Source organism: Pterocles gutturalis, unplaced genomic scaffold, assembly GCF_000699245.1.
Source record: "Pterocles gutturalis isolate BGI_N339 unplaced genomic scaffold, ASM69924v1 scaffold20067, whole genome shotgun sequence".
Taxonomy (NCBI): Eukaryota; Metazoa; Chordata; class Aves; order Pterocliformes; family Pteroclidae; genus Pterocles; species Pterocles gutturalis.
This window is the reverse complement of record NW_010110672.1, coordinates 58,357-83,492: the sequence shown is the minus strand read 5'-3', so window position 1 is coordinate 83,492 and position 25,136 is coordinate 58,357. Positions and strand designations below refer to the sequence as shown.

The 25,136-nt window shown below is 38.1% G+C and overlaps 1 protein-coding gene across 1 annotated transcript in view; it reads left to right on the top strand.

Annotated features, from left to right (window-relative positions):
* Positions 1-25,136, top strand: part of SATB1 (SATB homeobox 1) — a 74,149-nt gene that overhangs the window by 5,737 nt on the left and 43,276 nt on the right. The window contains 5 exon segments of the mRNA XM_010073479.1: positions 1,265-1,441; positions 2,290-2,416; positions 3,144-3,267; positions 21,192-21,299; positions 23,948-24,406. Of these exon segments, the coding sequence (XP_010071781.1) occupies positions 1,265-1,441; positions 2,290-2,416; positions 3,144-3,267; positions 21,192-21,299; positions 23,948-24,406 (995 nt within the window).

Here is a 25,136-nt window from a genome sequence, read left to right as displayed (position 1 = left end):
TATGTCTGGTGCACCTTAGCAGGTTAAGAGGTTTCCGTAAGTCTAGAGGGCAGTGGTTATGGAGGCATTAACATTGTAGGACTAATTGGAGTTCCTGGGTGCCCTGTTAAAATAACCCTTGTCATCATTTATGCTAAAGATGATCCCCCCCTGGCAGGCTGCCATAAGACAGTTCTGTACATCTGCTTTTAACCCTTTTGCTTTCTCTCATTAAGAGATCCTAACCTGCACTGCTGGAGACAGCAGGAGAAGACTGGGCCCTGAAACTGTGGGTCTGAGGTCACTGTGTCATCTGTGTCGGTCTGGGAGGCCGGGAGGGATTTTCACAAAGTCTAGAAATCTGGTTGCTGGGAGAAACTTTGTCCTTAAAACAGCCTGGGTCATTTGCTACTTCTCTGTCTCTTATCAAAAGTGAGGGATGAGGGGAAAAAAAAGCCAAAAAAGGGAAAAATGTTGTTTACTTAGTATTCTGTGCAGCATAGGGAAGGATTTGTCGTATGATGCTACAAAACTGGAAATTGGTAATTACTTTCAGGCATACCGAAATAGCAATGAATACCAGAAATGTGGAGTGTAAAGTACAGGAGGTGACAAAAAAAAAAAAAGAAAAAGCCTGAACTGCAGGTACACTTCTTAAAATGGCATTGAAATAATGTTTTGTTTCTTAAAGATGCGAGTGAAAGTAGTGCTCAAGTGCACTCAATGAATGAAGCATGAATTAGTGTTAACTTTTGCCGTGTTTCCTTGTGTACTCTTTTCAGAGCAAATGTATAACACGCAAGGTGATTTGTTGTTGATGGTGAAGGCAATTAAATATTTTTTGGCAGGACTAAGAAAGTTTTAATGTTAACGAACAAAATTATGTAGCTGGTACTAAAATGGCTTACAGTGAAGACATCTGCAGTATGTATTTAGGTTCTTATGCTGCCTGCTACTCACAACAAATCAGGCAGGACAGAGAGAATCACCTTCTCTTCAGTCAACCTTGTTATTTCTATAAGAGGTAATTTTTTAATCTGTATCTGATCAAGCAAGATAAATTTGCATTTCTGCTTTTCAGAGAGATGTGTGTTTTGTAGAACTTTCTCTTTTTTGGGGGAGAGTGAGGGAAAGGACTCAGGGAATATGTTTGTCAAATATTTGTGATGATTCTTGATGCCTCCTCTGCCTGTTCGTACAGGTTTTATTTACATAGCACTGTATAGACCCACCTACTCTACTATAACTCAAGTTTAATGCCTTAAATTTAATTTTTTTTTAATAGGAAGTATGCTTCCAGTTTTCTGTGTAGTGGAACATTATGAAAATGCCATTGAGTATGATTCTAAGGAGGAGCATGCAGAATTTGTGTTGGTGAGGAAGGATATGCTTTTTAACCAGCTGATTGAAATGGCATTGCTGTCACTTGGATATTCTCACAGCTCTGCTGCCCAAGCAAAAGGTAAATAAGACTACAAAATTGTACAATGAATTATGTTTGTTTCTGGGGTCTTGGGGGAGGGGCAGGATTTCTTCCAGGAATGCGACGGAGGTTTTACTTTTTAAACTTCTTGCAGATTCAGTCTCTGTATTTTTTTTTCCCTTAATGTATTTTTGTTTAGTTAGCGCATGTTTTGTTCGTGGGGAATGTGGAGGTAGCTTCTTTTTTTGTTGTTTAAAGAAAAAAAAAAGACTTCAACTGAATCATTAGTATGCTTATTGACCTTAATAATCTGCTCCACTGAGGATCCACAAGGAAGTGTAAAGCATATTTGAGCAGATGGACTGTTGAGAGTCAACTTGCATTTATGACTGAATATCCAGCTCTGTTTCTTTTATTTTGTTCCTGATGGTTTTATAGACTGCAAAGTTTTTGGGTTTTTTTTTGGGTTTTTTTGTTTGTTTGTTTGTTTGTGTGTTTCCTCAATCCTTGCATTGCAAAATCCTTTCTAATTTGTTAGGAAGAATGCTAACTTTTATTTCATGTCCTATTTGATTCATGGGAACTTAAGAAAATACACTTCTATACATATTAAAAAATCTCTAATGCATTTGTATAATTTCATAATATAGATAAAGCATATCCTTGATGGTGTGTGGGTGGGGGTTTTTGGGGAGGGGTGTTCTTTTGTTTTGCCAGATTTAAGAGGCTAGAAACAAAGGTGGTTATCTTGTTAAAATCAGAATTTATTTATTTTTTTGCCCCTAGGAATTAACAGGTAAATTACTTTTTTTTTATTATTTTATTTTTTTAATTTTTTTCCTGCCCATTTCCCTTCCTCCTTTCCCCAAAAAATAAAAATCCCACAGGGCTTATCCAGGTTGGGAAGTGGAATCCAGTTCCACTCTCCTATGTGACAGATGCCCCTGATGCTACAGTAGCAGACATGCTGCAAGATGTGTATCATGTGGTCACACTGAAAATCCAGTTACACAGGTAAGTTGCATACCAGTTCTGGGATGTGAACTGTTACTTGTCAGCCCGTACTGTTAATATTGCTTGTATTTAATTCCCACTGTGCTGTGTGCTCGAAGTACAAAGGCTTATCTAAATTCCTTTTTGTTACTCTAATTCTTCTTTAACTCACAGTATACTATTGCGGAAAACTTTTATAGCTCTGATACATAGATTTTCTTTGGATATCTCATTAAAACTATACTGCATTTTAGTCAATTAAATGATGCATTACAAGAAGGCATTTTACATAAAGTTTACTTAAGAGAAAAATATTTTTGCATATCATGAACAGTACCATCTGTGTGCATTTTGTAAAAGAATGACTTGCTCACACTTATTGTTGCTGTCTAGGTTCTTAAATTTCACGGTAACAAAAAAGAAAAAAAGCGGTTAATATATTAATGCTTTTCATGATCAGTCGTGAGAAAGCATTACACCTTAAATTGTTTTACCAAGCGCATCAGAGCAGGAAGGTAGAAGTAACATGAAAAAATAGTCGCCACATGCAGCTGATGTATAATTCATGCATCAATACAGCAGATGTGTTGTATAAAGTAATTAACTAATCGGAACAATCAGGAGACCGAGAGCAATCTCCAGATGCATCTGCTTGATGCGCAAAATGAAATCTGTCTGTCTTAAAGGAATGTTCTGCAGCAGGATGCAATCTTGTAATAATCCCTTTTCTAATCTGTGCTTCAAATAGTTGCCCTAAACTAGAAGACTTGCCTCCTGAACAATGGTCTCACACAACAGTAAGAAATGCTCTGAAGGACTTACTGAAGGATATGAACCAGAGTTCATTGGCCAAGGAATGTCCCCTTTCACAGGTACTTAGCATAACATGTAATAAATAATAAAGCACTGTAGGCAACGCTGATGTGAGATTTGAGATTTCTACAGACTGTAGCAAGTAGTACCCTTGGAGTGAATCTGCCAAAAATGCAAATTCATTTGACCACTTCATGATCTTTATAAATATGCCTGATTCATTTTGAACATAGTCTTGCAATGTTTCCCGTGGGGAGTCGTGAAAGGTTGTTTACACCACACTAAAATTGTCTCACAGCAAACTGGATTTTAACTGGTTTTTGTCTTCAGTCTTTGAACTGCTTTGATGTAACTACTTTTTTCAAGCACATGTATTCAAGATGTTAAAAGACTCTTTACTTACTGCTGTCAAAAGTACTATTGAATCTGAATGCTTGTTAGATAACCTACAGTAGTTTTAAATGCTAATTCGTAAAATGAGACAGTCTTTGGCATGCTATATGAGAAGGGAATAAAGAATAAAGCTCTTTGGATGATGTGTTGTTGTTGCAAACAACCAAAGGAAAATCAGCTATTTATTAGTTCTAATCAAAATATACCTAAACAAAAATGAAACCTCAATTTATGCATTGCTAAATATTGAACTGATGCTTTCCTCAAGCCTTAGTCATATTGTTCTTTTTTGCCATTCTTTTTGTCATCCTTTTGTCCAATTACTGTTAAGGCGCAACTTATTTTTCTGCGCAGCATGGGGTCCAATGATGCTGTGGTGGGAACGTCGTATTTATTTTTACCTTTTAAATTTTAAGAAGTATTTTGTTGTGGTGCAGTGGAGACAAATTGAGTATACAAGTAAACGATGATAGTTGTGGTAGGGAGTGGAAAAAGGAAATTAAGGAAGTCAAGGTATTTTTATGGGGATTTTATTTCTTGTGCTCAGAATATTGGAGTCTTTGTCTCCGAAAGACTTCAGTTAATCTATAGAGGGCTACTCTCTTTCTCTGTCTGTTTTTCCAGCAGATATATGTTAGCAGGCTGTTTTCTCATCACTTTTTTTTCCCCTATGGTTAGATTATTTTCAGTGATGTGGCTCCAGTATAGGAAGTTTTGAAGTGGAAATAATCACAATTATCTTCACTGGTTGCAAACCATTCCAGTAATATGTCTATGAAGTTATCTTGTTCATACCTACTATAAAAGCTTGTGAGCTTTTGCACTGCTGGCTTATGGAGGCTGCAGATAATTTGGGTTTTTTCTCCATTTTAATCTAGTAGTGCTAGTTTTTACTTGATACTGGTGGAAAGCAAGTACATTCTATAGAGATAGAATATTTCATTTCTATTTGGACATTGTGTTTTACATAGCAGCTTCTGCACGTATGTAGATGATGCAATAACGAAGCAGAAAAATTTTTAAAATACTTCACTAGAGACGGTATCACAGTACTGGAGACAATTCAATAATTACACTCTTTTTAAATGTTGTTTTTAAACTATACTGAATTTTTGTCTAGTAATTTTAATGGACAAAAAACATCATGCCTAATAACCGCCCTTGAACTTGGTGCTTGAGAGGACCAAAACCCCAGATTACAGAACTCTGATTTGGGGCTGTTTGTTTACTGTTTTCCACTTCTTTGTTTATAAAATAATATATTTAAAGCCGTGAGCTTCTTTCCGTTGTTAAAAGCATGCTTATTGCTTTTGTAATCTCTTTATCTTCACCGGCACTGCAGTAGTTGTGTTGCAAGAATTTAAACAGCTTCTGCTTTTCTTTTTTCTTTAGAGACCAAATAACATTAAGCTTAAAAATACATTTATTTATTCTTAACTTTTGGAAAAACAAGCAGCTATAGTGGTCAATCAAGAGCCTGTGAGTCAGTTTAAACCTTCCCATTTCCCTCTGGGAGCTTGAGGGAGCATGCATTGATCTGACAATGTCCTTTTCACATGACTAAAGTAATCTGAATACTTCCTGTATTTGCCTATCTAATAACTCATTGTATATTGCTCATATGGGAGGGACACTGATTTAAGAGTGTCTGTGTTTTATTAAACGTATTAAAGTTTGTCAATTGCCCCGCAGTGGTGTGCTAATGCAACAGGGGTGAGAAGTAAGAGCAAGGCAGAAGTCAGGAGGCAATGTTTCTTTAGAGGGTCCATCAAAGTGCCAGCATGGGAGGCTCTTCTGAGAGCAGAGGAGTGGTCTCTGCTGTTGTGTACTTCCACGGGCATAGGTAATGCCATATGAAGTGGTTCATCACAAATGCAAACTAATGCAGTGACACTGTACCATAACTTATTAACACTGTTATGGATATAATTTATTAACCACAGAGAAATGACTCAAAGTGGAAATGAGAGTAGTTCTCTTTTTTGTCACTGTCATTAGCAATACTCTGTTTTGTGTAGGTACAGAAGGATTTTTTTGTAACGTATTTAAGTTGCTATGCTCAATGCGTGGCATCTCCAAAACCCCATTTAAGCATGGAAAACTGAGAATCATCATCATCACTTAGAATTTACTGTGTTTTCTTAATCAATCTTTCATTTTGTGTCTTAAAAAATTGCTCATATGTATTCAGAATACTGACATTCTATGTACTGGAAAAAAACCCGAGCAAACTATTTTTATAGTGCAGATATGTTTAATGGCTTGAGAATATGTGAGCAAACAAAGTTTGAGATCCAGTTTGTCTTAATTCTAGAGTCTTGAAGACTTAATAGCATCATCTGCTTGAGTGGTTTTTTTTTCTTTTATTTTTTTTTTTTGCCGTTTGCTTTCTTGTCCAGCTAAAATCTTGTGACATAAAGGTATGAACTCTTCGTGTGTTCCTCAGTAAATACAACTGCAACTCTTGCTCTCGTTATCGGAGTTGAATACATGGTCTCTTTTGAAGCTACTGTAATTGTCTCACTCCGTGACTGCTGCGGCCACCCCTGAAGGCCAGGTTTATCACTTGTTATGTGAGCTGGCATCATGGGGAATCCCTGTTGATTTGAGTTCTCGGGACGGACCAGAGCAAATGCATGTTTCTGAATTGCCGTGGAATCACAAGCATCGGGACAGAGCTTTGGCCTCAAATTTTTTAGTATCAAATAGGCAAGGTAAAAGGACACTGCAAATTTAACATGGAAAAGACAAATATTTTCTGAATTATGTCCTGCAGTGAGTATTTTCATGCTTTACCTTGGCTGTGCAGATTTTATTGCTAAGGACTAGCAGCATATGCAGGGACCGGTTGAAAGACTTCTCACATTTGGTACGCACGGCTTGCTTCATTTCTGCTTAATCTCCAGACCTCTTTTGAGGGGGAAGGCAACTTGCAATTTAATCTAGGGCTCAACTTTGGGTCATCTTGTGCATTCCATTAAATTGGTGCATCTTGCGAGTGGCCTAGATCTCATTTCCCTCCTGTTTTGGCTCTTCAGTCTCTAAAAGGTTGTAAAGAAATTGTTCTACCATCAGTTCTTATTTCCAACCCCTTACACAGAAGCTCTACTCTACCTCAGTCTGTTGGGAGCTGCTCTAAAGTGATCAGGCAGGCCTGTTGCATTCATTTATTTAATGTTAGTCCTTCCATCTCTCTACTCAGCCTTAGTCCTAGCATTTTCATACTTCAATTTCAGTGAAGTTTTGCTCTGTTTTGGTTTTTAGTGCAGAAGTCTTTTATTACTTCCACAGTTAAAATAACTGAAATATTGCAGGATGTATTTATACTGATATTAGTGAGGTTTTGTTTTGTTTTATCCCTGCTGAATTTCTCTCTCTCTCTCTCTCTCTGTGTGTCTATATATGTAGTTAGATAAGCTTTTATGAGGGAGAGGAGAGTAAGATGGGCTGTTGGCCTGAGAAGAGGCTGGAAATTATTTTGATAATTCTGGAACAAACTCACTGTGTGCTTTTGACCATTTAGATGTACCCCTTATCTTGAGTTCCTGTAACCTTTCCCATGAAAGGAAGATAACAAGTCACCTACCAAGTGAAGAGATTGTAGAGATTAATTAGCATCTGGGCACAGCTCTGAAAATGTGGCAGTGATCAAATGACATGGAGTTTTCTACTGGTATTATCTCACCTTATTTTTTTTTTTCAACAGAAAGATTTTCTCAATGATTGTTGTTAGTATTCACAAACAGGCTTCAGTTTCTTGAGGTTTGTTTGGGGTTTTTTGCACTTCATCAAACCACTGCAAAAGCAGGTCTTATGAAGCAAGGTGTTTGTTCTTTCTCTTCCCCCCCAGTATAGCTAGCCTAACTCTCAGGACAACCAATAACCAGTGCATTACAGATGAGAAAATCCAGGCCCGATGTGTAGTAGAATCTGAATCTCATGGTTTACTAGGTTTTAAAATATTTTGTAGGGGACATGCAATATTTCCGTGGAACATAGCCAGAGTCTGTGATACTTACGGACATAATAATTTACATGCATTGTTTTACTGTATTGAATTTTTTTAAGATAATTGTGTGCACACACTCCCCCTCCCCCCCCACCCCGGTCTGTAATATCCTTTACATAATTTTGCTCTTGATGATGAGGGAATCGAATTTTTTAAGTTGGAGGTAAATGCGCTTACATTGCATATCTGTGTATGTGCACACAGACCAAGTGCTGGTATATCCCAAAGTCTGAATAGTTTTGCACTTGTGATCAGTAGAGCTATCCTGACTGCATTTTGATCAAACTTCTGTGCTGTAGTGAATGACTGTCTGCACCTGACATAGGCACAATATAGATTATGTACTTTCCTTTTTATTCAAACATCCTGCCCTGAATTTGTGTGCTGTTTTATGCAGACATTGTGCAGGCTTTCTGTGATCTGGCAGAGACACCAGGCAGAAAGCTTGCTCAGAACGTCCGTGTTTCTTGGTTCCCCTGATCTGAAGGCACCTGGCCATCATAGCAAACGAGCAGCGTAACACAAATCCTCTGGCGTTTCCTGGCTGCTGTTCTGACCCCCCCGCCCCATCCCTCCAAAATCCCAACTGAAAAAAGTTGCATTTGCTAAAAGTAAAATTTCCAGACCTATAAATAATCAAGGAATTAGCTATTAAGGGTTGCCAAAATGCATACGTTTTATGAGCAATTTTTAATTCATGCTTGACAAAACTGAAAGGTGTTTTTTGCCCTCCCCTCTCAATTTTACGTGCCTAGACCTGAGATCAAGTCCTTGCATTTCTTTGTTGCTTGTGATTCTCTGCTCTCCTTCTCTCCTCCTCCTCCCGTCCCCCCCTCAATAATTAATAATGTGAGTAAGGAATGCAGCTCCTTTTTCTACTTTAGAAGTTACTGTACTTTAGATTTTAAAGATGTCATTAATTATTTCAGGGAAGGAAATCCTTGGGGGCCTGGGCTCAGGTCTTGGCAGGCAGGGCCTTTCAACCCACCCCTCAGTTGCTCAAGAGCATTTGCTCTGATGTCTCTTCAAGCTAACGTGGTATCTGTATTTTTAAACATTTTCAATTAACTATTAGAATTTGTGCCCATGACTTTTAGTCATCCAGACAGAGCGGGCAGTACAGAGCCTGTTGCTGACGGGATGGGGAGGATGAAACACGCTGGTCGGTAGAGGTGTGCGAGAATGTTAGCAGGACACTCAACCTTTCAGTTGCCTGATTTTTTGCTCTGATTTATGTTCTTTAGATGTATCTAGACACTCTCAGCACTAAAGCTGCGTCAGTCTACAACCATTTTATCTGGGCAGTGCTCTGTTAAAGGAAAAAACAAGTTTTTTTTTCTGCCTCTTCATTAGTATTAACTGTGATGAGGACATCAAAGTCACTTTCCAGTGGGGCCTGCCTTATTGTGGGGAAGAGGAGGGGAACATAACTTATTTCTCAAATAAATGCGGTTTCTGACTTCGGAGGACTCTGTAACATATCAGCGTGTCCCTTAGTATCTGTTCTGTCGTGAGTTCTTGTCTTTCTGCTTCTGCAAAAGCAGAGAATTGTCCAATAGAGGGATGATACTTGTTTTGTTTTTTTTTTTTTTTTTTTACACCCCTGAAGTCAGCTGTATGGAGATGTAAACAGCAGTCTTTTGCCCGGCTCTCCCGTGAACAAAGTACAAAATTCATGCTTTTTAAAGGAATAAAATTCTTGGGACTGTGCTCCCCACTTTGTGTGCTAACCACTTGGGATTGTATCTCAGCAATTTTGAGAACTATGTCATGTGAAAAATTATTTGCATCATATGGACTTCAAGTTTTAGGGAAGTGACAGAATAAAAAAGGAACACAGCACATTTTCTTCTGGTATGTTTTCCTTCTAAAATGTGCATGTGTTGTAGAACTGAGCCCTACTCAACTTCTGTTTTCATTCAGTGGTCCTGAGAATGGTATATAGAATAACTTACATTTTAAATGTTTGCACTGATGTTCTTCTTTTATATATATATATATAAAACCATAGTTGTTTTTTTTCTTTTTACATTTAGTGGGTTAAGAGGCAGTCAAGTAATGAACTGCTACGAAAGTCTGCATTCATTCATTCATTCATTCGTGTTTCTCATATACTTCTTAACGCAGTTGTGGGTGAGTGTGAACCCTGATTTATTTATTTTTTACTATAACTTTATTAGAGGGTTAACAAGCACTCCTCCAGTGTTCTTTAAAGCAAGATTGCAAATAAGTCTTTTTTTTTTTTCTTCTTATAGTCAAATTGTTGGCTGTAGAGTACTGCACAAGTATAAACAACATGAGAGATCCTTTAACATAACATGAGAGAGCCTTTAGTCGCTCTGCTCCCTAGCTTTGGAACTCATTGCCAATTGAAGTAAGGAAAGCTCTGGCTGTTGGGACTTTTAAATCTAGACTTAAAAGTTATTTGTTCTGTTTAGCATTTTTTAAATGATTCTATTAGGAGTTGTATGTGCTTCAGTTTTAATTTTAACTCATAATGATTGTAAAGCACCCTGGGATGCTTGCATGAAGGGCGCTACAGAAACCCAAGATTGTATTGTACTGTGTTGTAATGTATTGTATTATTACATGGTGCTGGAGTTGGACCACGGACAATTCATATAGAAAGCATTTGAATACTTAGCTAAAGATAAGGAGTGCATGTGTGGGGTGTACTGTCTCTTCTTACTTCTTTTCCCCCTTTTCTGTCAGTTATTTTATTAAACTAAATTAACATGGCAGTTATTCCCTAAGAAATGCCAGCATAATTTACTGCTGCAAAGGGGCTCAAAATGTAAACCAGATGATAAACTAAAAATAAAAAAGTCCACATTAAGATTTAATTGCACTTCCCTTTCTATATTACGTTCTTATGTAAAATACATTACAAAACAGTACTTTCTTTATCACTTCCTTCACTTTTAACTGAATTTCATTAACAATAAAGAAATATATTGTCTCTGTTTCAGTAATGTCACTTGACAGTTAATCCCTTAACTTGATGTACATGTCTTTAAGATTTTTTTTTTTTTTTTTAATAAAGAACATGATAGCACCGACTAGAGCCAAGTATTGCACAACCATGTGATTTGCAAGTTTCCCAGCTCGCAGCTTTGCCAGTGCAGGTCAATTCACACCTGCCACACTTATGCCATTCTGGTCCTCATGTTGCTTTTCCTCGGTGATTGTCAGAGGTAGAGTGAGTTGTGCGTGCAGCTCCTTCTTTCCCCCCTCCCTCCCCGCTCCAAATGTGTGGTAAACCTTGTGCATTGGAAGTGTCTGCTCAGGAATTAAATGGAGTTTAATTTCTGTCCATTAGGAAGCTGCTATCCACATCGCCAATTAAGCCTTCTATTTAAAGGGCGAGGAGATACGTATGTCTACGTCTTAATCACTGCTGCGACTGGTTTGCAGAGACCTTCCCTCACTGGTTCAGTTATTACTAGCAGTGGTGGGAGGCACAGAGATCAGTGTGGTTATACAACCTACCCAAAAACTGAGCGAATTCTGTAGATACTGTAGTGTCGCTGTCAGCAGATTTAAAGCTGAGGTATGTCTGTGTTAGGGGACGCAGGGGTGTAGGCATAAACATGCGTCTTGAGAGAATTACTTGAATTGGTAATAATCTTTTACCTGACAGGAATGAAAGCAAAGCAGGACCCACTTACTGGAGAGGCAAGTGCTAAGAGACGAGCAACTCTCACCTTGTCAGACCAGAATCCTTGCAGTGCTTGGCTCTAACCGTCACTCAGAAGAAAAGAGATGCATTTCTCAAACAGAACCTGAGCAAACCCCTCAAAGTGTGCTTCCTTCTCCACTTTTTTTTTTTCTTTTTTAATTAATAATTAGGTTCTTCCTTTTTATTTCCAAAAAACATGGTAGGAAAATCTGAGGCGTGAGCTTTGTCTCTCTTTCCTTGGACACTTCTTTAAGAGCAGCACAAATTATCAGATTCCCCTGGTGCCTTGCCACAGTGATCAGAGGACAGGTTTTTCAGGACAGCTGCAACCTCAGACCTGCCTCACTCCAAGCCATGGAATAAACTACTCAGAAGGGAAGACTTCTGTTCCCCAGAGGTGGGAACACATGAAAGGTTCTCCTGTCTCTTAATTATTTTTTATTTTACTTTTTAAGTACTAAGATTTCCTACACTGAGAGTTGCAGTTCTTTCATAAGCTTGCACCAGAAGAGGAGGGGAGCTGTGCTAAAGCAGAACCTGTGCCACCTTTCCAAAGGATCTGATACTTTTTAGAAAACTGTTGTGGAAAAGAATAAGTTTTGTGATGATGAAATACTGAGGCACATGTGAAGGACATTAGTGTCAATGGCCTTTCAGCTCCTGAAGTTTGCCTAGTGTGTTTGTATTTGAATCAGTTTATCTAGGCTCTCACAGAATTGTGTAGGTTTGTTTATGTATGTGTATCTATGTATCACAATAAAATCTCACCAACGTATACTTGACAGCTAGTATGTCCCCAAGCTCTTAAAGCTGTATTCCTTATTCTGCACTTTTTTTAAGGAGGAGCTTTGTGTGCTAAGCCTAGCTACGTTTTTAAAATTTATGTATTTTAGTATAAGGGGTAACTAAGATAAAATTTTGAATAAATAGACCCTCAAAAAGTGCATGTGCATATCCCACATGGAAGGCTAGCTGAAAATTTCTCTTTTGAGATACTGTCATTGAGTTTTGCATCTTTTTATGAATTCTTCAGAGCATCTATACTTTTCACAAACTCTTGTCAGTGAAAGGCAGCAACACAGAGGCGAAACTAGTATCTTGGCTAACACAGCTGCTTAAAATGTCACCTTCACATAATTTAACTTAGCAGAAGTTAAGAATCCATAGCAAATTTCATGCTATAACTTCTTTTTCTCCTGGCAAATTTTTACATTTTTCTCAGGACAGAAAGAAGTTGGTTGATGTGCTTTTGGCAGCATAAATATCCTCACTGACTCTGGGTCTATATGATTAAGAATAATCAGAAGTACAGGTGGCTCATAAAGAGGCACGTGGCCTGAAACAATAAATCTGACATTTGACCATTTAAACAAAGGATAGGCAGAGGATGTTACATTTGGCACTAGAGGGGTATTTAAGCAAGCAATCAGAGGCATGAGAGATGCACTGACTAGGAGCGGAAATCAATGAAGTTCAAACTGAAACCTAGTCCTACATTAAAAAGAAGATTTTAAAAAAGGGAAAAGGTACATATCTAGTGAAAGAGATTACCATGGGATGTGGTGAAAGATCCAGCACAAGAAGTCTTCAGGTCAATATCAGATGTTTGCTCTAGGTCAGCCACAGGTAACTTGCCTGAATTCAGAAATTGCTAGGTGAACTTCTAAGGTCTCTGTTTATGTAGAGTCCAAATGGATGCTCAAAACTGTCCTTTTTGGTATAAAAATCTGCAAAAACTTGTGTAGGAAAAGACATCAAAGAAAGGATTTATCCTAAACACCAAAAGAAATTCAGCAAGACAACTGTTAGTGCTACTGAGTCTGATGACTTCTTGTCTGGACATTGTGCCTTAGGGCTCAACTTCATGCCAGACATCTGATGCTTTGCCTAGCAGAACAGTGGAATCTGAGAAGACACTGAAAATCATGTCCTATTTCCCAGAAAGGAAATCTTCCTTAACATGGTGGATAATGTTAAGCAATTTTGAAGAGCCCTTTACAAAACTGTAGTGGAAAATAACCATTGTAGTTGGTTGAAGATAGAACAACTACCAACATCTCTATCAGGAGAATGTATATATTTCATTTTTGTGGAGAAGCTTTATGTGCCCAAAGCTGCATTTAATGCATTAATATGTCTAAACTGTCCCCTATCACGCAAAGCATTTGCATTAGGATAGCATTTGGAGGCACGTGCATTAGGATTAGCATTTCCAGATAGGAAACAAGTCAGAAACATTCTGACCTGGCTGGAACAGAGTGGTTGGAAATAAAAGCAATCCACCTGAGAGGAAGGCTGAAGGCTTCTCTTACTTTGGATTTTCACCAGATCAGTCTGTGAGATCTCCAAGGCCCCACCTACCCCAGCCTTTATTCCTGTACAAGAAATGCTGGTTTGCCCTGTCCACATCTGTTGTGCATGATCTGAATTGTCATCCTGGGCTCCAGCTTCCCCTAGTCTCGTTCCTTGTGTCCTCAGGAGAAGGGGTGAGCGTAGGCACGTAGGCTTCATGTAGTGCATTGCCCAGCACAGGAACAGCAGCAGGCTGGAGAGGGAGATGGTTGGGGCTGAGGACCTTGTTGCCACAGCACAGGACTGGGAAGGAAGGACGGAGCTGACCCTGGAGTAGCTCATCTGTGATCCTGTGGACTTAAAGTCCTGCCATGGTTGGAGCATGGCTTTTGAGTTTGTCTTCATCCATCAGAAATTCTGCCTGTGCTCCCCAGGATGGCTTTGTGACAGGCACCAAAGTAGGAACAATGGGGAGAGCCTTTGAAAATGTGCGTTCCTGTTTCAAGGTAAAAGAGCAGTTTAAAGCAATCTAGTAATTTCATAACAGCTTTTTTAAGCAGATTTCTGACTAAAATGGATAGTGCTTTCCTTACCTATGGACCTCTCTGGTTTCAAAGCTCTTCCGGCAAAGGCACTTGAAGAATCAAAATCTTAGAGTGTAATAATACACCCCTCAAAATACAGGACCATTTTCATTCTGTGAAGTAAATCAAGAATTAACTTATTAAATATTGGTTGGGTTGCATTTTATATTTTATCCAGGTTGATTTTAGGAAGGGTTTCGCCAGGACTTCTACTGCTAAATACCTACCATTTAAAAATAGAGTGCAATAAAAATCAGGATTCTTAAAAAGATTAATGTTGGACATCTGATAATGAAGACAAAAATGTCTTATGTCTCCTTATCTTTTATAGGCTGAGATTATGACTTATTTTGGTTTCTTTTTTTTTTTTTTTATTAAATGCTAAGGCACTATGCCATAAAGCTTGTGAAGCAGTTATGAAGTTCTTCAAACGTGAATTAACATTTCCCACCTACCTACCTTTCTTTCTTTTAAGCTTTTAACCTTTGTAGATATAAGACTAGCATCTTGGGAAGCAGCTTTTTATTTGAGCTTTATCTGTATCCGTCAGTGGGAGATGCTTGGAAAACACTGGGAGAATGCTGCTCTGTCAGGCAGCAACTGGGAATTTACATTACAAAATGGTAAAAATAGTGCAAGGATCAGTTCCTTCAGATGTCGGATCCTCGTTTCTGATTTTAAGAATCTTCTCATGTGTGGGTATATTTCTATACATACATAAATATATGTGTGTGTATATATATATGTATATGATTTGGGTTCTTTTTTTTTAATATCTTCTCTCATTGCATTCAATGTAGCTTTCCATTTATGTTAATATGTACATTTATAATACTTAAAGATAACATAAGGCAGAAAAGGAGGAGGAGATAACTTAGGCTATACACCGACAGGAGAAAGGAGGAAAGACATGCTCAGGTATTGGAAGAAAAGCTTGTGCTGTCATTTAAATCTGCCTTTCGGCAGTTTTAACTTATATGACCAGCATTTGCCATGCAGATCCTTACTTTGCCTGACCCTGGCAACAGTATGGAGGTCAGATAGCCATCCAAGTGCAATGCCAAAGGCACAAACAAAAGTTTTTTTATTTTCCGTCCATCTGTGGGTTTTCCCCTTATCCTATGTCTTTATAGGGCATATGACGACAAATTCCATTGCATTACTTGCTATAGTTCAAGGTAATGGACCAAGGAATTTAACATAATTCTTCATATGCAATTAAACTGTCCATGTCATGATTCCTTGTCCAAAAAACAGCTAGTGGCTGGATATATTTGGTCTGCTTTTATTTGGAGTGGCAGGTGATAATTCTCTGCCGTAACAGAACATTAGGAATAACATTTTGCCCTGGTTGGGTTTTTGCAGTATGTGGGCTGGTGTAGGCTCAGGCAGACTAAAATCTTTGATTTGGGGATAATCTTGTGTTATCCGGTTGGGGCTTGAATGTTCCCTTCTCATTTGAAAAATGTTAACATAGAGTCTCCTGAGAAATAAGCACTACTAAGAGTTTGGCTGGTATTAAAACTGATGCTTGCGATTTCTACGCAAACAAAAGCCACTGGTGGTGGCTAGGATCGGGGAAATAAAGTTCCTCTGTCCTTCATGAAAAGGTCTCTCCTCCACCCGAAATCTTTAAGTTTTGTTCTGCAATTTTAATACTATTCAAACTAGGTCTAGAGACAAAGGCTCATAGCTTTTCTCTTTTTTTCCTTTATTTTATTTATTTTTTTTTTAAACTGTTGCAGCATTGGAACATGCTACCTGCTGGTGTCTAGGGACGTAAAGTGGAGGATTTATGGAAGACAAAATAGAATAGAGCCTTAAAAGTTTGGCTTTAAAAAATGGAGACAGTAGTTTGACAGATTGTTCAGTAAATGTTCATTTTATTGAGAATTATAAAAAAGGTGCTTAAAGCCTCTGTGCCATTAATACAATACATTAAAAGGTTACTGTCAAGATTAGTGTTTCAGCTCTGAAAATTGACTGTAGGGTTTATGGGCAGCCCTGTTCATATTCTGCTTGGAAGTTGAGGTATCTTCTACTTACCACTTGACAAAACCATTATGTTGTTACAAGGCTTTATAGTGAAAAATTTGATATATAGTAAAACAAATAAAATCTCATTTGAAAAGCAGGAGAATAGTTTCTGTTTGTCTTATAGACAGATTTAGCAGATGCAGGTTTGAATGTAAAACAATTGTGAAAATAGCCAGTGTCAAACTAGTGCAAAATTAAACTTGTGGGGTGCTCTGTTTTCAGTGTCTGTTATTGTTGGAGTACTCCATTTCAAAAGCATGCATTCCTTCCTACAGAAAAAAAAAATCAGATTCCTTAGTTGAAATTAATTAGCATTCAGAAACCAGATAGCATGTTTTTGGGTATTCATGAGATCTCTGTTTGAAAAAATGTTTTTAACTTGTAGAAATGTGTTGCAACACACAGATGGGAAGAAAAAGAAAAAAAAATCTCTTTAGCAAGCACTGTGTGTAAAAGGAATATTACATTTTGCACGCTCCTGATTACCCTGTGTAAACAGTTTTTGACATCTGTCTTTATAGTTTTCGAGGAGAGGAAGACTTTGTTAAAAGAACCATTTTTATACAGCAGTCACCATTTCAGTCTTGCTTTACCTGTATTATGAAAGCAGATGGTCTGCATGTCTTTTGAATATTTATAACTATCAAAAACAATCTCTTGCTATTCACCCTTAGGCTTATGAGATGTCAGGACTGTTCTGGTTGAAAAAAAATCATCTTGGGTGTTTACAGAAAGAGGATTACATTAAGCTGAAATGACTATACATTTTCCAGTTTAATATTTGTCCATCAGCTGTTTAATCGTATTTAGATAATTGTGTAAATAAGTTGTTGCAGCCCTTGCCCCTTCCACTGAGCAGGCTTGAAGCTTTGAACACCGATGAATGAGTTGCAAAAAGCCTGGATTTTTTTTTCCCTAGTTAAACAACCTGAAAGGCCCAAATAAGTTTTGGTTACAATGCTCCTTTTGAGGGAAATATTTCATTTGCAAAGGAACACCCGATATTTAATTTAGCCACGTTGTTTCAGGAAGCTGCTGTGTCTGTTACTCTCTGCTAAGTCTGTTAGCACGTATTTGATCTGTGTAAATACTGCAGCCCAACTACCCCTTCATGAGGCATGAAAACAACCTCATTCTGCCCATATAAAAATAATTTTAAGGTTATTTAGGGGAAGTTTTGGGACTGTGGGGGTTAAAAGCTTTTTTGACTGGAAGCTGAGCAATCACTGATAACAGATTTTGCTGTGGTTGGTTGATTTGGCAGAAAAGCATGAACAGTTTTGGTTTAGATGATTGAATTAACCTGATTAACATTGTTTTTGTTGGTTTGCAAAAAGGACAACAGTATACTTTTAGCGATGATCGAACAATACTTCACATGGTTGGAGAGCAGTGTTGGAGGCAGTGACTCAGAAATGCCTCCCTCACAGCACCTGAAGCTGTGGCTGCAGCAACTAGCTGGCACGAAAGGCTTGGGTCCTTCCCACGTCTTGCAGGATGCACCTTGCATTAAATTCTGGCACAATACGAAAGGTGTCTGATGCTACCGTTTTATTGGGTTTTATTTGATGGGCATATGAAAAGAGTTCTGGCTGAGATTTAAGATATTTCCCCAGGGAGTTCCCCAACATCTTTTGAGAAATGATGGTGTCTGTTTTTCAAATCTCTGGTATTTAATCTTCCTGTAAGAATGGGATTTGGTTCAAACTATGCTGGGTGAACCTCAGCTGAACTTCTGAATGAATTCTACCCCTACCTTCACACAGTTGTTGGATGCCTAATTATAATTAACTTATTTGGCTAAAAAAAAGAGCACTTGGGCTGCGGCAGATGGTATCATTCCAGAATAGTGTGATTTCTGTGAAGGTGGCACCATTTCAGATGAGATCTCCTGATTCTCAGAACAGGACTGCAAATGATGTGGTTGAGGGTTGGGGGGATGGAGAGAGGGGAAAGAGGAAAATTTGGGATCTTGAAGTCTCGCAACTTACTTTCAAGGATAAACTTCTAGGAGATATGTTAAGACTGCGAATCTGTGATCAGTTTTTGCATTCCATCAATTTTCTTTGCAACGTGTGAAAATAAATCAGATTATGAGTGATGAATGTGATGCATTTGAATATTTGTGTAATATATTTATATTTGTAATTCTTGTACATGAAAGTGTCTGCCTCTGTGCCTCACAGATAAGGAATGCCTATGTACAGTAGTACCTGAATATGATGTGTTTCAAATACAGTCATTTTCATTTTGATTATTGATAAGTATAAGCCAAGACATGGGGAGCTTGTCACATGTAATGACCCGGGAAATAAGAAAAACTTCAATATGCCTCCTGTTTAGATCATGCATCTCTGAAGACCACTAACTCATAAGGTTAATCTTCAGTTTTAGGCCCTAAGCATAGTGAGCCTTTGTAGATGTAGATTGCCATTAAAACATACAGGAATTCTCCAGCAATAGGAATTATATAGGAATTCCTGTAGCAAAGTGCATCCCTCTGCACTGATGTGACTGCAGGTTTGATGACAATGTAATAAATAAAGCATAGAAACAATGAAATTCAATGTTGTCAAGTTATTTTCTGAGTTAACAAGGTAGTAATATTTTATCTGTCTTGTAAAATTTTGCCTTCAGTGAATTAGTAAATAAATCATTGATTCCTCCTGATGAGGATTCTTAGTGTAGGTAATATCACTTGAATGTTTGCATGAAGTATTCTCAAAGAAAAAGCAGGCTAATTTTCATTTTAAAATGTGTTCATAATGTCTGTGGGGTTTTTCTTGCCTACTTTGAAGAGCTGGAGTAAAATCCCAATACTAGCCATCAGAGCCTGAAATTCGCATTGTGTCAAAGAAGCTAATATTCCTAGCAGTGTTGTTTAAACAGACCAGTCCCCTATTTGGTTGTAAAATAAAGTAACTGCATTAAATTTATTCCTGAAAAGGCAGGGGATGTCACAAACTGCCATGGCATTGGCATGTCTTCCTTGTGCAATGACATGGAAGGGAGGACTAGGAAATCCTAGACAAATGTCTTCATCACCAATAGGTCATTTACTAAAATTATTATTAATATACATATTTTCATGCTTACTAACATTATTTGGGAAGCAGAAGACATCTGAAAGGGGCAGAGTAAAATGACAGAAAACCACCTTGAAGTCTAAATGACATCCATAAAATATTCAGAATCTAATATGGGATGGTGGCCCATTACACGTGCAGTTCCCCATTTTGCACATGCAGATCTGCAGGTTTTGCATGTACAGTAACTGTGCATTCATGTAATTTACCAGTTCAGATTCAAAGTACTTTTAAAATCATGCCTTATCTATCATGTGCCTGTGTTTGAAATGGTTTAATCTGTAAAAGAGTTTAAACAATAATTTTGTCAATATTAGACATTAATGATACTGCTGTTATATTGGAAATTGAAATTGGGTTCAGCTGAGCTTGGTTCAGGTCATTCGGGCTAAAGTTGCAGTAGTCTATTAAGATTTCATTCTCCTTTTATGCCACTGACAAAAGGCTTTTAGCTGATTTCAGAAATGCTGGATTAATATCAAGGAATGGTAAGAATTTTGGTGATTCAGAGAAACATTAAAATAGCTGCCTAGTGAGTAGAGGGTATCCACATTTGGCATAAATAATACTGCCTCACTGTAGCAGTCCTGAGCCTCCACAAATAGGTTGTTACTGAGTATTACGTTAGAAAATGGTTATAATAAACTTCACTAAGGTCAATAATCAAGGTGCTTTTACTCAGAAGCTGAACTAGCCTTATAGAAGAAGACTTATAGTAGTGTTTATTGCATTTTACTCCAAACTCTTTCTTCTAGTGGTTATTGCAGTTTGTGTAACAAAGGGCTGATGTTGTACATCGATTTTAGGACAGCGCAAATATAGGTAAATGTTACATGCTGAATAGTGAGGAAACATAATAATCAGGGCTTTGTCTTCTTGGCTGTCATTGTTTTCTCAATACACTGGACAGTTCCTGTAGTTAACCTAAAAGTAACTACTTTCCACATAGAAATCTAAAGGGTGGCAAAGTTCAGTCTATTGAAATTACATTTGCTAATTTTGTTGTTCACACATCATATACTGAGGATAATTTTCAAGTTGGAGCATTATCTCATTTTGCAAGGCTTAGTCTTAATTGATTTTGTAAAAGAATGTACTAGAACTGAAATTTTTATGCATTGTAAATTCCACTATTTTAAAATTGGTCAAAACGGAGCAGACGGTAAATTTCTTACTGTAGCTATCTGATACCTCGAGAACCTTTGAGAAAAAATAATCTCTATCATCCTTTGGTCTGTTTTACGGCTAATATTCAGTTACAGAATTAGATATGACAATAAGAGCTTTTCATAAGCCTCTTTCTGCAAATCGCTTAAAATACCCTCTTTAGGAAGAGCAAGTCTGGGTCTGTTTTGGGTTGTTATGTATTTCATTTTAGTATAAACCCCCTTATTTTATCCTATTAATAGGTCATTCAGATAAACTTTCATCCTACAGTTTTCTGGGGTCTGCCCTCTGATAAGTGGCACAAAGGGAATGGGCGTGAGTAACTTCGGGCATTTCTTGCATTTTTGGAGTCAGTGTAGGATTTGTATGCATGAAAACATGTGTGGGTATGTGAAGGGTCAATCAAATTTAAAAGCAGAAATAGTATGAACTAAATGCACTTTCATGATTAGCATCTTCTGTCCAGAGCCCATCCCATTGCCTGATGTTTCTTGGTTGGTAACTTTGCTCTTCCCTTAGTACATCTGCTTTTTTTTTGCTCCCATTTACTGTATACCTTGGCTTGTTTTTATGCTCAATTAGTTAGTCATTTAAAAGGTTTTGGATGATAGGATTAAAAATGCAATATGGTCCTCAAACTCTAAAAATATAATGGTTTCAACAGTTGAAATAATTTGTGCTTTGACTTGTGCTGCTCTGTATTACAGATTTTTCTTCTTCTCCCCTTTTTGCACAGAGTATGATTTCTTCCATTGTGAACAGCACTTACTATGCAAATGTCTCAGCAGCAAAATGTCAGGAATTTGGAAGGTGGTATAAACATTTCAAGAAGGCAAAAGATATGAAAAAAAAAAAAAAAAAAAAAAGAAATTGCTGTGATGGTGGATACATACCACTATGTGTCACGTTGAGGTCTGTCACAGTCACATAAGAAGCCAGGTCCCTTCACGATAAGTTTAGGATGCTTTTGATGAGTAGATGTAGAAAGTACATATATAGTGAAAGAATTCATTTAAATAAATATTTGTTATTGCAACAGCCAAACTGCCTTGGGTTGCCAGAGATGTAAAGCTGTCATTCTGTAAATCTAGAGATCTTCTACCGCCCAGAATAATTGTTTAAAAAACCTGTTCCTGGAACTGTGACGGACTGACTTTTTTAATGTATGTATTTTTTCTTGCTCTGGTTAATGTATATTTAAAGAAGCAGACTTCTATAACTATCGCTGCCTTCCAACAATAATGCTATAATTTTATAAAGTCATATCTTTCTCTAACTTTGGGACCCTGATTTCAATTCATTTTAACAAATAGTTGTTGTGACAGTTGTTTGCTTGTTGTAGTAAGCACAAGTAAATTACGGGAGGAAAAAAATCCATCAGTGGGACATATTAATTCTGTAATACCTTTTATCTTTATGTATTGTCCTTTTAAAAAACTATTTCTTAAATCTGTTAACATAATTTTGAACACTTTATGTCAGAAAATTTCTACATAGTTTTCAACAGAATGAAGAAATGGAACCTCAATTTGGATTGAATTTTGAGCTTGACTTACCTTTCAGTGTTTGAAGCAAAATCATTCATCTACCAAAACGGGTTCCTTGCTTTTTATAGCTTAAGGCTGTAATGAAGACAATGCATCACTTTTGTGATAATTGCTTGAATTACTGTTCCAAGTGAATGGCCCACTTGGGTTGATCTCTACTTCCCGGTAGTGAAAAAGGCAGCTTCTTCCCTTAATCTACTTTGTACCTTCTGTGCAACACTGAGCCCTTCTTCTAAGACCACTGAAATCAGTGGTAAGACTCCACTTAGTTTCAAGTGATCCGTGTGTAAGCCAGCAGAGCACCTGCATGGTGGGGTGACCTTTCTGCAGCATCCACCACCTCTGCTGCTGCAGCACTCCTGCAGGGGCAACCCCTGCAAAATTTGCCTTACATGACCTGCAAAAACAAGTTCACCATGTATTAATTCAGGGACAATGAAGCCAGTGTGTAGGAAATGTGTGTGTGTGTATACCTATATAACCTAATCCTTGGGCGTGAGGCAGCACTGCCCCCAAAGCCACACAGATGAGGAAGCACAAGGTGCTCTACTGGGAGACTGATCCAGGCTATGGACACCATACCTCTCTGTGGAACAAATGGCTTGCTCTTTTTTTTTCAATTTTTTTTTTTTTTTTTTTAATTTCTGCCCATGATAGGACAGAAAGGGAAGGCAGGGCTGTGGGTGGGAATCCAGGTGCCAATTTCTTCTTCCAGTTCTCATCTCTGCTCAAGAAGGGGTGGTCTTGGACTGAATGACTGTTAGTGATGATCATAATTACTATGAAAAGCTCTGATACTGCCTTTTTTTAAAAAATATGCTTTACTAGTATGAGGAAAAAATTGCTTCAACAGTTTTGTGAAGATAAAGGAGTTTTGGTTTTTAAATAAAGCATATTTTCGTAAGGCTAATTCCAGACCAGCATTGCTAGAGCTCTAGAACTGAGATTGTTTAAGATGAAAAAGTGGCATACATAAATAAAAAGGAGACTCCTTTACATTAGCCTGGAGTTATTTTATATTGTCTTATCATACACAAGAGGGGAGCTGGAAGAACTCTTGTAGTTTAAAAAACTGTGTTGTTAATTAAAAAGGAAGGTGTGTCAAGGCAGATGAGTTAATATAAGAAAAAAATTCAACCATGTTGCAAGTCCCCCCAAAAAAACATGCATACATGGTTGCAAGATAAAGCAGCCCATCTGTGTAATTTACATAAATTATACTAGTTCCTAGCAGTCCCATACAACTGATGCATCATCTAGAAATTAGCAGAGCATGGGAGGTCCACACCCCACTCTGCTTGTGATGAATTTACAGTGGCTGGGAACTGCAGATGTTGTGGCAGGGACACCACGGGAGGAACCAAACCAGTCGCTGGGGGCTTCTCTCTCTCTGGTCAAGGTGTGCTTTCCCATAACACCCCTCCTTACCCTTTGTGCAGGTGCACTTACATTTCACCCACATCTTCTGCAGTGCACAGGGTCGTGTCCCATCTCTCGTCTTTGCCCCTTCTCTAGTTATTTACTGCCGTGTCTGAAGTCCCCTGCGTCCATCGCTGAGGGGATGTGCTCTGCAGCTGCACGCTCACAGTTCAGTTGTGTTGCACCTTTGCAAAATCCTCAAGATTTTTGGCATATGTGGCTTCCAGCATGTGGTTTTGTTTCTGTTCTACTGGTTCCTCCAAGGGCCAAGTGATGATGATAGGCAGTTTGTTGGATGTTTTTTTCTAAAAAATATTCACTACACTGTTATTTGTAGGTAAATTTTGAAGGTGAATAACCTCAACAGTGATGTTACGGGCCTGCTGATCTAGGCTGGAGAGCACAGTAAACTTGAATCTGAATGCACCATTTTATATTTATTTATTTTTACTAGCATGCCTTGCGAGGAGCGTGAAGTTTGTGATTCTCAGTCTTATGTTGGCTTTTTCAATGTTTCTTTTTCACTGTAGTTGAGATGGATAGCCTTTCTGAACTATCCCAGCAAGGTGCCAACCATGTCAACTTTGGTCAGCAGCCAGTCCCAGGGAACACAGCCGAACAGCCTCCATCCCCTGTTCAGCTTTCTCATGGTAGTCAACCATCAGTCCGGACCCCACTTCCAAACCTGCACCCTGGACTTGTGTCTACTCCCATTAGCCCTCAGCTGGTAAATCAGCAGCTGGTAATGGCCCAGTTGCTGAACCAGCAGTATGCAGTGAACAGACTTCTAGCCCAGCAGTCCTTAAACCAACAGTACTTGAACCACCCTCCTCCTGTCAGTAGATCCATGAACAAGCCGTTGGAGCAGCAGGTCTCAACAAACACAGAGGTGTCTTCCGAAATCTACCAGTGGGTCCGTGATGAGCTGAAACGAGCAGGAATCTCACAGGCAGTATTTGCACGTGTGGCTTTTAACCGAACTCAGGTCAGTTGTCTTTTTTCTTATTATTTTTAAATCTAAGAGTCCCTTGTTTCTCTCTCTGTTTAGTAATTGTCACCTTTTAAGTCTCTCTCCTCATTTCTGCCTTGTAACTTAGCTCCTGTGAAGGGATCACACGCTTCCTTGCAGGACCAGTGTCCATGTTCATACAGTACAGAAATCTTCAGTGACTGGTTTGTGGCAGAATATTACAGACACCTTGGTTCCTCTCCAGTTGTGCTGGTTTATGAGTATGTTAATCTTTCCTGGAAAGGACATGAATAGCTCTGTGCAGAACCATTCACAGTCACCCAACAGATTGCCTTTTGTATTGCAAAGGTATACCCATACTGACCACAAGCATGCGCTGAACAACCTGTCTTCTTTCACAGATGTACCTGAAATGGTCTTTTATTCTTGATTGCATTTATTTTTATTATTTTCTAGTGAAAGACTTAATAGCATCTTTTCAGGCCTCTGGAAAGATTAAGAGATAAAAGCTTTATTTTTAGATTATCTACTCTTTTCATGTATTTTTGTCGTTTGTTGCAAAAACAGTACTTGCTGAGATTGCCAATGTCCACGTCAGAATGTATACTTCAGCTCTTCAGTGCAGAAAAATCTAGCCCTAGCAAAGCTGATAAGTAACACTAAAATGTGTTATTTTTTACACCTGTTTTAGAAGCTAACCTTGTTAAAATTTATTCTGCTCTATGAATTTAACTTAATGCCATGT